The 14,304-nt window shown below is 41.1% G+C and overlaps 1 protein-coding gene across 9 annotated transcripts in view; it reads left to right on the forward strand.

Moving 5' to 3' along the window:
* The window catches only part of LOC105468837 (ankyrin repeat domain 42), a 199,137-nt gene that overhangs the window by 104,589 nt on the left and 80,244 nt on the right, over positions 1-14,304 (forward strand). The window contains exon 13 of one of the 9 annotated variants that reach the window (XM_071075374.1): positions 915-1,029. The exons of the other annotated variants lie outside the window; for them this stretch is intronic. Within the exon in view, the coding sequence (XP_070931475.1) occupies positions 915-1,014 (100 nt within the window). The 3' untranslated portion in view covers positions 1,015-1,029. Of the gene's footprint in view, positions 1-914; positions 1,030-14,304 lie in introns of those variants that run through there. 9 annotated transcript variants of the gene reach the window in all.

Consider the following 14,304-nt stretch of genomic DNA (forward strand, 5'->3'; position numbering starts at 1 on the left):
TACGTAACAAACACCATTTCTAAGGCCCGAAGCACACTGAAAGAAGAACAAAACTTAATTTCCGCCCACAAGTGCTTTAACAGACAATTCATGAAGAGGAAATATAAATCGCTATTTAAAACATTAGGATGGCCAGGAGTGGTGGCTCACACCTGTAATCCCAGCACTTTTCAGAGGCCGAGGCGGGCGGATCACCTGAGGTCGGGAGTTCGAGACCAACCTGACCAACATGAAGAGACCCTGTCTATATTAAAAATACAGAATTAGCCAGGCGTGGTGGCACATACCTGTAATCCCAGCTACTCGGGAGGCTGAGGCAGGAGAATCGCTTGAACTCTGGAGGCGGAGGTTGCAGTGAGTCGAGATCACACCATTGCACTCCAGCCTGGGCGACAGAGCGAGATTCCATCTAAAAAAAAAAAAAAGGGAAAAAAGTTTAATCTCACCAGTTTCAAAAAACAAAAAGCAAAACCCTAGAGTATGTCGAGGTTTGGGGTCCCAACGATTCCAACAGGATGTAAGCATAGTACTCAACAGGTGCTTCTTCAGCCCATACCCCTCTGTGCCTCTCCCCCTTTCCTCATCTAATGATATTCAGTGTCTCTTGTTTCCATGTTTACCATCATATAGTCAATGTTTAGCTCCTAAGTGAGAACATGTGTGTTTGGTTTTCTGTTCTTGGTATTAGGTTGCATAGGATAATGGCCCCCAGCTCCATCCATGTTGCTATAAAGAGTATAATTTCCCTATTTGTATTGCTGCGTAATATTCCATGGTGTATATGTGCCACATTTTCTTTATCCAGTCCACTGTTGATGGGCACTTAAGTTGATTTCATGTCCTTGCTATCGTGAATGGCACCACAATGAACACACAATTCCATGTGTTTTTTTTTTTTTTTTGTCTTGAGACAGGGTTTCGCTGCGTCACCCAGGCTGGAGTGCAGTCGTGCATGGCTCACTGCCGCCTCAACTTCCTGGGTTAACTGATCCTCCTGCCTCAGCCTTCAAGTAACTGTGACTACAGGTGTGTGCTACCACAACTGGCTAATTTTTGTATGCTTTGTAGAGATGGGGACTTGCCGTGTTGCCCAGGCTGGTCCAGAACTCCTGGGCTCAAACTATCCACCCGCCTAGGCCTCCCAAGTGCTGGGATTACAGGCATGAGCTGCGGTGCCCAGCTCTGTGTCTTTTTGATGGAATGAATTATTTTCCTTCGGGTAGATACCCAGTAGTGGGATTGCTGGATTGAATGGTAGTTGTATTTTAAGTTCTTTGAGAAATCTCCAAACTGCTTTCCATAGTGGCTGAACTAGTTTGCATTCCCATCAACAGAGTATAAGCGTTCCCTTTTCTTCATAGCCTAACCCATATGTGGATTTTTTTTTCTTAATAATTGCCATTCTGATGGGTGTGAGATGGCATCTCATTGTAGTTTTGATTTGCATTTCTCTAATGATTAGTGGTGTTGAGGATTTTTTCACGTTTGTTGGCTATTTGTATGTCTTCTTTTGAGAAGTGTGTGTTCATGTCCTTTGCTCATTTTTTAATTGGATTGTTTTTTCTTCTTGATTTGTTTAAATTCATTGTAGATTCTGGATGTTAGACCTTTGTCAGATGCATAGTTTGCAAATATTTTTTTCCATTCTGTAGGCTATCTGTTTACTCTGTTGATAGTGTCTTTTGCTGTGCAGAAGCTCTTTAGTTTAATTAGGTCTCACTTGTCAGTTTTTATTTTTGTTGTAATTGCTGTTGGGGACTTAGCTATAAATTCTTTGCCAAAGCCTATGTCAGGAAGGGTATTTCCTAGTTTTTTTCTAGGAGTTTTATAGTTTGAGGTCTTACTTTTAAATCTTTAATCCGGCTTAATTTTTGTATATGGTGAGAGGTAGGGAGGTCCAGTTTCTTTCTTCTGCATATGGCTAGCCAGTTATCCCACCACCATTTATTGAATAGGGAATGCTTTCTGTATTGCTTGTTTTTGTTGATTTTGTCGAAGACCAGATGGTTTTAGGTGTGTGGCTTTATTTCTGCATTCTCTATTCTGTTCCACTGGTCTATGTGTCTGTTTTTGTATGATTATCATGCTGTTTTGATTACTTTAACCTTACAGTATTGTTTGAAATCTTGCTTTGTTCTTTTTCCTTAAGATTGCTTTGACTATTCAGGCTCTTTTTTGGTTCCAAATTAATTTTAGAAGACGTTTTTCTAGTTCTGTGAAAAATGATGTTGGTATTTTGGTAAGAATGGCGTGAAATCTGTAAATTGCTTTGGATAGTATGGCCATTTAAACTATATTGATTCTTCCAACCTATGCGCTTGGACTGTTTCTCCATTTATTTGTGTTGTCTCTGATTTCTTTCAGTACTGTTTTGTAGTTCTCCTTGCAGAGATCTTTCACCTCCCTGGTTAGGTGATCCTGAGTATTCCATTTTCTTTGTGCCTGTTGTAAATGGGATTGTGTTCTTGATTTGATTCTCAGCCAGAACATTATTGGTATATAAAAATGCTACTGATTTTCTGTACATTGATTGTGTATCCTGAAACTTCACTAAATTCATTTATCAGTTCCAGGGGCCTTTGGGAGAGTCTTTAGGGTTTTCTAGCTACAGAATCATATCGTTGGCAAAGAGAGATAGTTTACCTTCCTCTCTTCCTATTTGAATACCTTTGTTTCTTTCTCTTGCCTGATTATCCTGGTTAGGACTTCCAGCACTATGTTGAATAAGGGTGGTGAGAATGGGCATCCTTTTCTTGTTCCAGTTCTCAAGGGGAATGTGCTTCCAGTTTTGGCCTGTAGCAATTTAGTAATATATTTATGAAACTCCAAAAAGTGAATAGCCAGAGTTTCACTTTTATTTTTTTGAGACAGAGTCTTGCTGTATCACCCAGGCTGGTGTGCAATGGTGTGATCTTGGCTCACTGCAACCTCTGCCTCCCGGGTTCAAGCAATTCTCCTGCCTCAGTTTCTCAGGTAGCTGGGATTACAGGCATGCACCGCCACGTCTGGCTAACTTTTGTATTTTTAGTGGAGATGGGGTTTTGCCATGTTGGCCGGGCTGGTCGTGTACTCCTGACCTCAGGTGATCCACCCATCTTGGTCTCTCAAAGTGCTGGAATTATAGGCAGGTGTGAGCCGCCACACCCGGCCCAGAGTTTCACTTCTAAGAAGCTATCCAAAGTAAATAATCACATCTGTAGCTAAGATTTTTGAAAAGGATGACTATTGCAATGTTATTTATAGTGAAAAATTGAAAATAGTCTAAATATTCAAAAGTGATTAACTTGCAGAAGTGTCCCAATTTGGAATATTATGCAAAAATTAAGTATTTTTAAAAATAATCTTAGAGACAGGAAAATCCTTATACATGTGTATACATAATTATAATTCTGTATAATTCTTATATACAAGATTATAATTATAATTATATACATGATTATAATTCTGTTAAATGATAGGATCTGTGCTCTGGAGGAGCTCACAGGCTAGCGGAAGATATAGACCAGTAAGTGTTATCACAATATTTTACTTACTTTAAGTAATTATGAAAAAAGTGGATCTCTTTATATATTAATACATGTTACTATTATTTATTTTACCATAAAGCTATCTCCGTAACACAAATATACAGTGTTGATTATCAAAGTTGGGCCAATCATATTCTCTTTGATGGAACTGGCAATTAGATCCAGGGATTCTTAATCATTCTCTGAGGCTGGCTGGAACTATATCAAGTGAGTTCAGGAGCTTGAGGCATCCATAACCTACCATGCGGGCCAGAGGAGTACAGGAAGGAAAAGCAGGAATAGCAGATGAAGTGAGTTCAGATGGTATTCAGCTAATAGATACAGCTCCTCTCTGAGAACTGTGGGGAAAAGAGAGAGAGATCAGACTGTTACTGTGTCTATACAGAAAGAAGTAGACATAAGAGACTCCATTTTGTTCTGTATTTGAGATGCTGTTAATCTGTGACCCTACCCCCAACCCTGTCCTTGCAAGAGACATGTGCTGTGGTGACTCAAGGTTTAACGGATTTGGGGCTGTGCAGGATGTGCTTTGTTGCAGCAAGTGCCTGAAGGCAGTATGCTGGTTAAAAGTCATCACCATTCTGTTAATCTCAAGTACCCATGGACACATACCTCTGCCTAGGAAAGCTAGGTATTGTCCAAGGTTTCTCCCCATGTGGTAGTCTGAAATATGGCCTCGTGGGAAGGGAAAGACCTGATCGTCCCCCAGCCTGATACCTGTGAAGGGTCTGTGCTGAGGAGGATTAGTATAAGAGGAAGGAAGGCCTCTTGGCAGTTGAGATAGAGAAAGGCATCTGTCTCCTGAACGTCCCTAGGCAATGGAACGACTTGGTGTAAAACCAGATTGTATGTTCTATTTACTGAGATAGGAGAAAACCGCCTCAGGGCTGGAGGTGGGCCGTGCTAGCAATGCTGCTCTTTATGCACTGAAAATGTTTATGAAGATGTTTGCCTATGCACATCAAGGCACAGCACTTTTCCTTAAACTTATTCATGTCACAGAGATCTTTATTCATATGTCTTTCTGCTGACCTTCTCCCTACTATGACCCAATTGTCCTGCCACTTCCCCTTTTCCAAGATGGTAAAGATAATGATCAATAAATACTGAGGGAACTCAGAGACCGGTGCTGGCGCGGGTCGTCTGTATGCTGAGCGCTGGTCCCCTGGGCCCACTTTTTCTTTCTCTATACTTTGTCTCTGTGTTTCATTTCTTTTCTCAAGTCTCTCGTTCCACCTAATGAGAAATGCTCACAAGTGTGGAGGGGGAGGCCACCCCTTCAGGGACCTCCTAATGCTCCTGTGTGTTTTCAGATTCTCCTATGTTGCGATGGTTTGTTTGCTAAGCATCTTAATTTATAAAATATTTTTTCATAACTTTGTTAATGTTTTCTCATATGTTTGTTGAGAGGAATAGAGATGATGATGCATATAAAATACTTAGCACTGGACCTGGCACATACAAGCACCCAATAAACAATAATAATATGTGCTTACTCAGTGTTAGGAAATAATTTCCATAGGTCTCTCATGTTTCTGTATGTTTTGCAAATTCCAGAGGTTTTCTCTGCCTTTTGTTGTGGCAGTTTTGTATAATGAGCAACCTTAGGAAATATAGCATCTCTCTCTGGAGCAAAAGGCCTCATGCTTATTGCCTATTATAAAAGATTTGTGTTCTCATAGGTCAGGGTTCCTCTCTGTAATGCAATGTACTGCACATGCTCAGGCGTCTATGTAGCCCCAGCTGCATCATCCCCATGGAACTTGGGGCCAAGGGGAGCTGACACCAGTATGCTGATACTCGTGCTGCTCGCTGCACCATCAGTAATTGAGTTCTTTGTTTCTAGCAAGGAGTCTTATGTCTTCTACCAGCATCCATGCAACTATGACAGGATAACTTGATAGCTTGCCAGTAGGGTAAGATCTCGGACCCTTCACAGTATTCTTCTTCTCTGAACTTTTAAACATTTTTTATTTTTCCAATTTTACTTACAGAAATATCTGAGTGCCAGCTAGGTTTAAGGCTAGATGTTGTGAGGAGTGTAAAGAAAACCGGTTCAATCCAACAACTATTCAAGCTCTTACTATGTTCAAGGATTTCTGCTGGGATACACAAGGATAGAAAAAATTTCTGCTCTCCAGTAATTTGTAATATATTAATAACTGAGAGAATAGAATACGCATTTTAGCAGCCTTCAACACAGCTTTAATAGATCAGTGTCACGTAAATGTTAAGAAAATAATAAATCCTATATTTCAGTTGAAGGTTAAATGCTTTTTGGTAATGATTATCAAGAAGAGATAGGATTTGAACCTTAAGGTTTTTTGTTAGTAGAGGTTGTAAGGCAAGAGGTCCAGGAGAGAGGATTGGAGTGAGCAAGTACAATTTACTCATCTCTTTGCTCCTTCCTCCTCAGGGACTTTGCATATGGTAAGGCATCACTACTCAACTTGGAGCCCTTTCTCCTCTTTATCTGGCCAATTCCTTTATATCTTTCAGATCCCTGTTTAAATGGTGACTCTTTAGAGTGACTCTTTAAGAAGTCATTCCCACTCAAACAACATGCAGATTTGGTACTTTTGTTATGGACTCATACAGCAGCCCAGTCTTCCCATGTCTCTACAATTAATATTTGTTTTCTCCATGATTGCAGAGACCATATCTGTCATGGGTGTCTCCAGTGCTTACCATGCCTGGGCCATAACAAACTTTTGGTAAATGTGTGTTGAATGAATGAATGTTCAAAATATGGTCATAGTTTGGTGAGGAAACTTGGTAGACTGGGGCATAGGAATTATATGGAGATTGGGTGGAATTGGGGTGAATAAAATGAAAAAGGTAGAATAAAAAAGACTAAGGAAATTGAATTTCATATAGTGGACTTGCAGGAGATTTTGAAATTTTTTGAGCTAACATAGATAAAAATCAGTTTGAGTTTCTTTCTAGAAAATAACTATTTGCCATTCGCTAGTGTAGGCAAATGAATCCTTTCCTCTTCCAATGTCTGATGAGGTGGCCTGGCCATGAGAAATGCTCTCCTGCTGAAAGCAGCCTAGTTTATCTAAACCTCAAAGGCCAACAGGGTAGCAGGTAAGTGGGTCCTGGTTTTTTTCATTGCAAAGAACCACTTGTATTATTTTTTACCTTGATAAGCTCCCATTTAAACACATCTTATGCTCTTTACCAACGACACGTATGAAGCCACTACTTATTTTCCTATTTTCCATTAATTCAAGATAAGCTACTGTTGGTAAGTGGGAGATAAGCAGTGCTGATTGAACAGTAAGCTGATACATTTACAGAGGAAGGCGAAGATACTTGCCAATTTCTTCGGTGGTTTCCAATTTTATCTCCAGCGATAATACAATTTTTTGAGGCATTTTAATATGTCCAAATCCTCTTGAGGACCCCATTACCCCAGTACTATTTCCTCTGATGTTTAGAGGTTGGGATCCCAGCTTGGGCACAGTTGTATCAGATGACCAGAGATCACTCAGGACTACGACTGTAGCTCTGGTGACTTCACGGAGAGAGGATGCAGCCTGGACCACTCACGTTTGTCAGTCATTTTCTCTTGGAATAGGTAATATGAAGGAATCTCGATGTGTTTTAAAGCCTGTGAATAAGGAATTGAGAAAGAGAGAGCTCTGGACCAAATGGGTTTCATTTTCTTCCTTAGCTTACTTGCCACTAGGGGGAGTATGTGAAAAGAACAAAAGACAATTCTTTGCTCTCGTCTCTGAAGCTGAGTCAGAGGGCCCATTGTCACAAAAGCTTTGTGTAGCTTTATGTTAATTTCACATTTTGCATGGCTTGAAAGTGACTATCAGCCCCTATTCCCTGCAAATCTGGGGATTTTTTTTCCCCTAATTTTACAGGGAAGCTGGCAATGACACCTGATTCTGAGTTTGCCCATTAAAATAAATCAAAGAATGGTTAAAAGAATGGTGGAAAACAAGAAGAAAGAGCTGTGAAAACATTATATACTTTGTAATGTTACATCATAACCTGGTGTCTCTCATTGATTACTCATTTATTCTTTGAATGACTCTTTATTGAACACTATTTATCGTGCCAGGCACTGTGCTAAGCCATGAAGATATAAACATAAAACACAGTCCTGCTCTCAGATTGTCAACTGTCTATTGTAATAAATATGATGAAGGGTAGTATAGGCTTCCAAGGCAATGCATGAGAGAGGCTTATACTACCCTAACCAGGGATCCATGGGAAGGCTTTAGTTTGAAAGGATGTGTGAAAGATAGTTTGGTTAAACGGATGTGGTGAATGGTGGTGTGGAGTATGTTGTGTGGAAAGGCAACAGCACTTGCAAAAGCCAGGAAGTATGTGCGAGAGAGCCTGGTTCATTTGGGAATGGAGAGAATGGCTGGAATGGGTTAAGGGTAGGGAAATTCAGTAGGTGAGGTTGCAAAAGATGACTTCAAGGTCTTTTTTACTTAATTCATGAGTAAGAGGAATCACCGAAGGGCATTAGGGTAGGGAGTAGCTTTGAAAAGAAAGGTGGCGAGGCATGGTGGTTCACCTTGTAATCCCAGCAGTTTGCAAGGTGAGAGGATCACTTGAACCCAGGAATTTGAGACCAGCCTGGGCAACATAGCGAGATCCTGTCTCTATAAAAATTTTTTAAAAACTTAGCCAGGCAATGGGACATATGCCTGTAGTCCCAGTTACACAGGAGGCTGAGGCGGGAAGATCTCTTGAGCCCAGGAGGTCAAGGCTACAGTGAACCCTGATTGCACCACTGCACTCCAGCCTGGGCAACAGAGACCCTGTCTCAAAAATGAAAACGAAAACATGAAAAGAAAAGGAAAAAAACCAAAAGGGTGTTTGCCTGCCCTTTGCTGAGTCCTTTAGCCATCAAAGCTGTGTATTTCACCTAGGTTCCCTGTCCTACATACTGATCTGGAAAACCCTAGCCCCTTTCCTGGTCAGAGAAGACCCCTGGCCTGGCAGAGCCTACAGCTCCAGCCTCAAGGTACCTGATTGGAGAAGTCCTCCGCATTGTATGACTTGGCTGCCTTGGACCTCACTAGGAAAGACCAGGGAAATAGGATTTTGGGGTCTTAACTTTGGAGTTCATTTTCTGCACTGGGGTATAGCAGAGCTGAAAAATCTCACTAAACTCTCAGCATGGCCTGTATCTTTCCTGTCCCCAACAAAAATGTGGGGCATTCTTCCTCAAAAGTTCCTCATATGTAGGTGTTGCCTTATCTCCTATCTCACACACATGAGCTCATTTGAGCTCCTTGGCAACTCCATGAGCTGGGTACCATCACTCCTGTTTTATAGATGGGAAAACTGAGATTCAGAAGGCTGAAGTGATTTGTCCCGGGTCACAGAGCAAGTATGTGGTAGAACTCATAATTGATCATGCTGCACATGCACAGGTAACTTACCCCTGTTCCTTCCACCAATTTGTTTTCACTTGGTACATGGCACAAATTGTGAAATTATATGTACTCTTAGGGACACATCATCTCTAATCCTCCAAGAAAATGTTAGTACAGGAATGACAAATGGATTTCATCTTCATGCCAACACCCTTCAATTGATCGTTGCTGCTTAGAACAAAGTGATGAGTGTTGTGAGGCCACACCTTGGTGCAGCAGTAAAGAATACATGATTGATTGGTAATATCTGCTATGAATGCAGGAGAGAAAGGAGGCAGCACATAAGCCATTTCTAGATCTTATATTCCCCTTGGGCTGCCATAGTGCTGCACTGGCCATGACATTTTCACTGACTCCCATTATCATCCTAACACCCATTTTGCTCATTTTCTCTTATTCCTTCCCTTCCTTGCTGAAACTGTTCTCACCCATTTAACAATAGCTTCAACAACTGTACTGGGTGCCAGGCACTTTGCGTATATTATTTCTAATTCTCCAACAATCATGTAAGGTAGGTAGAGACAAAAACAAGACTTAGAGGGGTTAAGTAGCTTGTCCAGGGACACACAACAAGCTGGAATTTCAACCCTGAACCACGTGGAAAACTTTGCATTTTTATAATGGGTAATGAAAATCTTCATATTCACTGTGTGCTTTGAGCCTCACAACAGCCCCGGGAGGTAGTTCTCTGGGTTTGCAATTGAGGGTGCTTGAAGCTCAGGGGAGAGGCACTGATTATTTAGTGACACAGTCACAGCTCCTGACTCCTACCTCAGGCCTTTTCCTGCTATTACCTTAGGCTCCGGGGAAGAGCCCTTGACTCCACAAAGCTATCTCTAAGAACTGATCTATACTACTGTGGGGAGAATTTGGAGGCCCTTGATTGATTTTACTCCTGCCAGCCTTACCCTGTTTTCAGCTCTTATCATCAAGAAGGTCTTTCTTTTATTGTTAGCTCTTTGTGTAATTTAGGTCATTTCTTAAAAAAAAATTGTTGAGAAATTCACATAACATAAAATTAACCATTTAAATGTGAACAACTCAGTAGCATTTAGTACGCTTACAGTGTTGTGCAACTGCCACTTCTATCTAGTTCCAAAATATTTCCATCACTCCGAAGTAAAATTCATGACCTATTTAGCAGGTTTTTCCCCTTCCCCACTCCTCTCAGTCCCTGACTAACACCGATCTGTGTTCTGTCTCTATGGATTCATCCATTCTGGATATATCATGTAAATTGAATCATACATGTGACCTTTTGCATATGGCTTTTTTCATTTAGCAAAATGTCTTGGAAGTTCATTGCGTTGCAGCATGCATCAGTACTTCATTCCTTTTCATGGCCAGTATTCTAGTGCACATAATACAGTACCGTGATTTGTTTATCCATCCATTCATTGGTAGAAACTTGGGGTCTTTTTACTTTATGGCTATTATGAATAATACTGCTATGAGCATGTGCATACACATACTTGTCTGAATATCTTTTTTCAGTTTTTTAAGTATCTATGTAGGAGTGAAATTACAGGGTCATGTGGTAATTCTACGTTTAAAAGATCCACTTCTATTTATTTGATCTTATTGGATGTAGATGTACATGTTGATCATGAAGAAAGCCAGCCTTTTCTGAGCTATACAATTTTGACATCTGGCTTTATTTTGGAAACTTTTAAACCAGGGTTACCCATTACAGTTACAGTTTCCCTGAGGCAAACCCAAAAATAGGCATTTAAAGAAATAGTAGTTCTCTCTTATCACATCCATCCTATGTGCCAAGGACAGTGCTAGACACTCTTTGGACATGAGCTTTAGTCCCCAGAACAACACTTTTACAGATAAAGAAGCTGAAGTCTAGAATGGTTAGAGAACTTGTTCAGTGCCATGTAGCTTCTAGTGGTGGGATTTGAAGCTTTGGATGTCTGACCCCAAAGAATGTCTTTCTGCTACACCAAGCAGTCTTCCTCAAGAACTTTCTAGGCTGCTGCTGTCAGCTATGTTGTTGACCTTTCATGAGAAATGAATAGCCAGCTTTTGTTATGGGATTTTTCACAATAACAGCATAGCATTTATCAGGATCACTTTGACTGGTAAATGCAGAAATCATAGAAGGGAAATATAAAATAATAACTGTATAAGAATAGTTTAGGAAATCCAAAGGCAGTAATGCATGAAGGTCTCAGAAAGGATTGGAAGTGGAGCCTGGAAAGTTTCTAAGAACCAGGAAATTTTCTATCTCTATCTCTTACCCACACTTCTCTCATGTCTGCTGCCTTATTTCTCTACGTTGATTGGTTTTCTCTGATATCTAGTGCATGGGATAGAAAATGGTATGCCACAGTGTCTGCATTTATATCTCCCCTGTTTAAGGGAGTAGCCAGCTGAGTCTGGCATCACTTAGTTCCAATTTCAAGTTGCCAGGGAAGGGACTTCGATTGGCTCTGCTTAGATTGGTCACCTAATCTTTGACTGAAAACTGTGAGAACCACATTATACATTCCTGCTAAGACCATTTGGAGGGAGCGGATTGATAATCCTTTGTGAAAGAGGTGAACATTTGTTGGTGGAAGACCCAGAGATGACAAAGCATATCCTCTTCAGCTTTCACGAGAACATCTGTGAACCAGACATGAGAGAATTTGAAATGGAGAAACTCCAATACTCTAAGCTGTTATAGGCAGACAGGGGTGTCTGTGAAACACTGGAAGTAGCCTCTATAGTAGAGGACCTCTGGATAGTGTAGGAAACTTCTAAAGGTGGTACTTGCATCTGTAAGTGGTGTTCTCTCTAAAAGGAGACACATGCAACACTGTTCAGCTCCACAGCAGCTGCAGAGATGCCAGCAGGGCTGTGAACCTCTTTGAACATTTTGTAGTTATTTGCATTGGTATATTAGGAATAAAAGCCACTAGACCCATTAGAATATTGAGATAGTGACCCAATTCACACTTAAGGTATGAACTTGGAACTGCTACAAATAGACAGATGAAAAATTCTCAAATTCTCAAAACTGGGAGGTGGCCATTAAAGTCAGATGTGTAGAACATGGGCCCTGTGGGGCCTAGAGAAGAATCGTAATGCAGAATCAGGATGACAGATGGAGACCTTCTGGACAAGAATGGGGCAGAAATGTGTCTTTAGACATACCTGAAGGTATAGCTAAAGATAAAGGGATTCACCATTCCTGAAGATCCCGTTCTCCACTGTGGTGGTTATAATTGGTTTTATTAATATGTATACTTAAGATTAAATAATTTGCATAGTAGTATATATAGAGGTTATTCCATAGCATGGGCTTGCTTATTCTCAACTTTTTTGCAGGCATTATAAGGTTCCAAACTTTGAATTTTACAGATAAGATTCTGTTTTCAAGAATGGACAGATCAGGTACACAGCTTGCCATAAAAAATGCCATCTGAATATAGCTTTTTTCTGTATTTAGGGCCTTGAGACAGACACCACTTATGTTGCCACCTTGGTCAAATTGATGCCAAGATGACAGTATGGTTTTTGACAAGACAGCTGGCTCTTGAGTTGACGGGCATGTGCAAAGAGCCTAATCCTCCTGGCTTAAATTATTGAGACAATTGCCTTAGACAATACCCTTAAATTTAGCAGTCCAGCCAGCACAAAAGAGAAATATCCAAATCTTTGTCCTTTTGGAAAGGAAAGAACTAGAAGACACTCTTCTGATTCTGAAATATGAAGTCTGTGGTCCTGGAACATAAGCAGTTTCTTCACAGAAATTTACAAGGAGGAGCAAATCTTGGAACCAGTCTCCCTTTGCCTACAAAATGATCAAACTGTAATTATCACATTTATGGGGTAATTGTTCCAATTGTAGCAGAATGAGGTGCTCCAGCCCTCTTCTGCAGACACAAATAGAATTGTTATGAAGATGGAATGATGCCTTGAAGAACAGCTTGCTTTGAGCTAGTTCTTTTTATAGTGAATTTAGGGTCAGGGAAAGGAGCTGTGTGGGCACCACTGGAACTCTTCCCTCTTCTCTCTGCATGGCCGGACCCTTTGACACCCACCTGCAGACACAGAACCAGACCCCAAAGTAGCACCAATTGTAACCCAAGGCCATAGGGCTTACAGTTGTTCTTGTCAGATCCCTGAACTTGGACAGGAGTTGGTATTTCTCAGATATGCCACAGGGCAGATGAGTTTGGCTTGAGATGCTTTCACAGGGCAGGATGAGGACAATAATCCTTTGATAATAGGGTTACCAGGAGAGGAAGAGAAGGAGGAGGGAAGCGAAATATCACATGATGAGCGACTACTATGATCTAGGTACCGTGCAGCGCATTTCCTCATATGTCATTTCAATTAGGCATCAGGGTCCCAGGGAATTGAAGCACAGTGGACAGAAATGACGAGGTACAATGTTTGGGAGTCAGCCAGGTAAGCAGTCTTTATGTGGGTGTGCTGAGGTCCTGACCTTATAGTCTTTGGCTTTTGCCTCTGGAGTAGGAAATAGCAAGGCAGATGCTAATCAGGAGAGCCACTTGTGAGCCACTGGAGAGAACTTATACAAAATGGTGGCGGGAGATGAACCCAGGGGAGTTCAGAAATTATTGTTTTCTCCCTCTAGGTGTAGAGTGCCATGGAAAGGAGGGAATGGTGAGAAATGAAGCAGGAGAAAAGTCCTGAAAGGACTTGTATGTTACAAAGAAAAGTTTGGACTTTCTCCTGGGATTTTAGAAAGATATAGAAGGGTTTTAAGGATACAATTTCATTTGGAACTGAAATCTCATTTTGGCTGCCCAGTGGAGATGGGAAGAATAAGATGCAGGGTGAGAAGGTTGTTGGTGGGCAGCATGCTACATGCTAGAGAGATAGTATCTTGTCAGGAATTTTTTAGTTGCTAGTGACAGAAACTTATGTTGTGAACCAACCCCATTTTGGTCGCACAAACTTCCTCCTCTATAGATACATGGTAGCATGGTTGCAGATGCAGTCTGGCTTCAGGAACTACTGGAACAGGGGCTTGAAAATGACCATGCCTCTTGCCATCTCTCAGTGGTACTCCCTTCTCCCTGCCAGCTCTACCAGGTATAGAGTAGTGGTTGAGACCATGGGCTCCGGAGCCAGAGGGTTGTTGTTACTTACTACCCATGTGATATTGAGCAAGTCACTTAACCTTGCTGCACCCCAGTTTTCTCATCTATAAACAAGAATGATCATATCATTTATCTCCTGGAGTTGTTGCGAGGACTACATGAGTTAATGCACTTAAAGGGCTTGGCACAGTCCCTGGTACATAGAAGGTGCTTAATATGTGTTAGCTGTTATTGGTGTTATTTATGTTATTTGAATGCAGACTGTCTTTTTCCAGATGGTAGGAAAATAGGCTCTGACAGCTC

The sequence above is a fragment of the Macaca nemestrina genome, chromosome 12 (assembly GCF_043159975.1).
Source record: "Macaca nemestrina isolate mMacNem1 chromosome 12, mMacNem.hap1, whole genome shotgun sequence".
NCBI classification, from domain to species: Eukaryota; Metazoa; Chordata; class Mammalia; order Primates; family Cercopithecidae; genus Macaca; species Macaca nemestrina.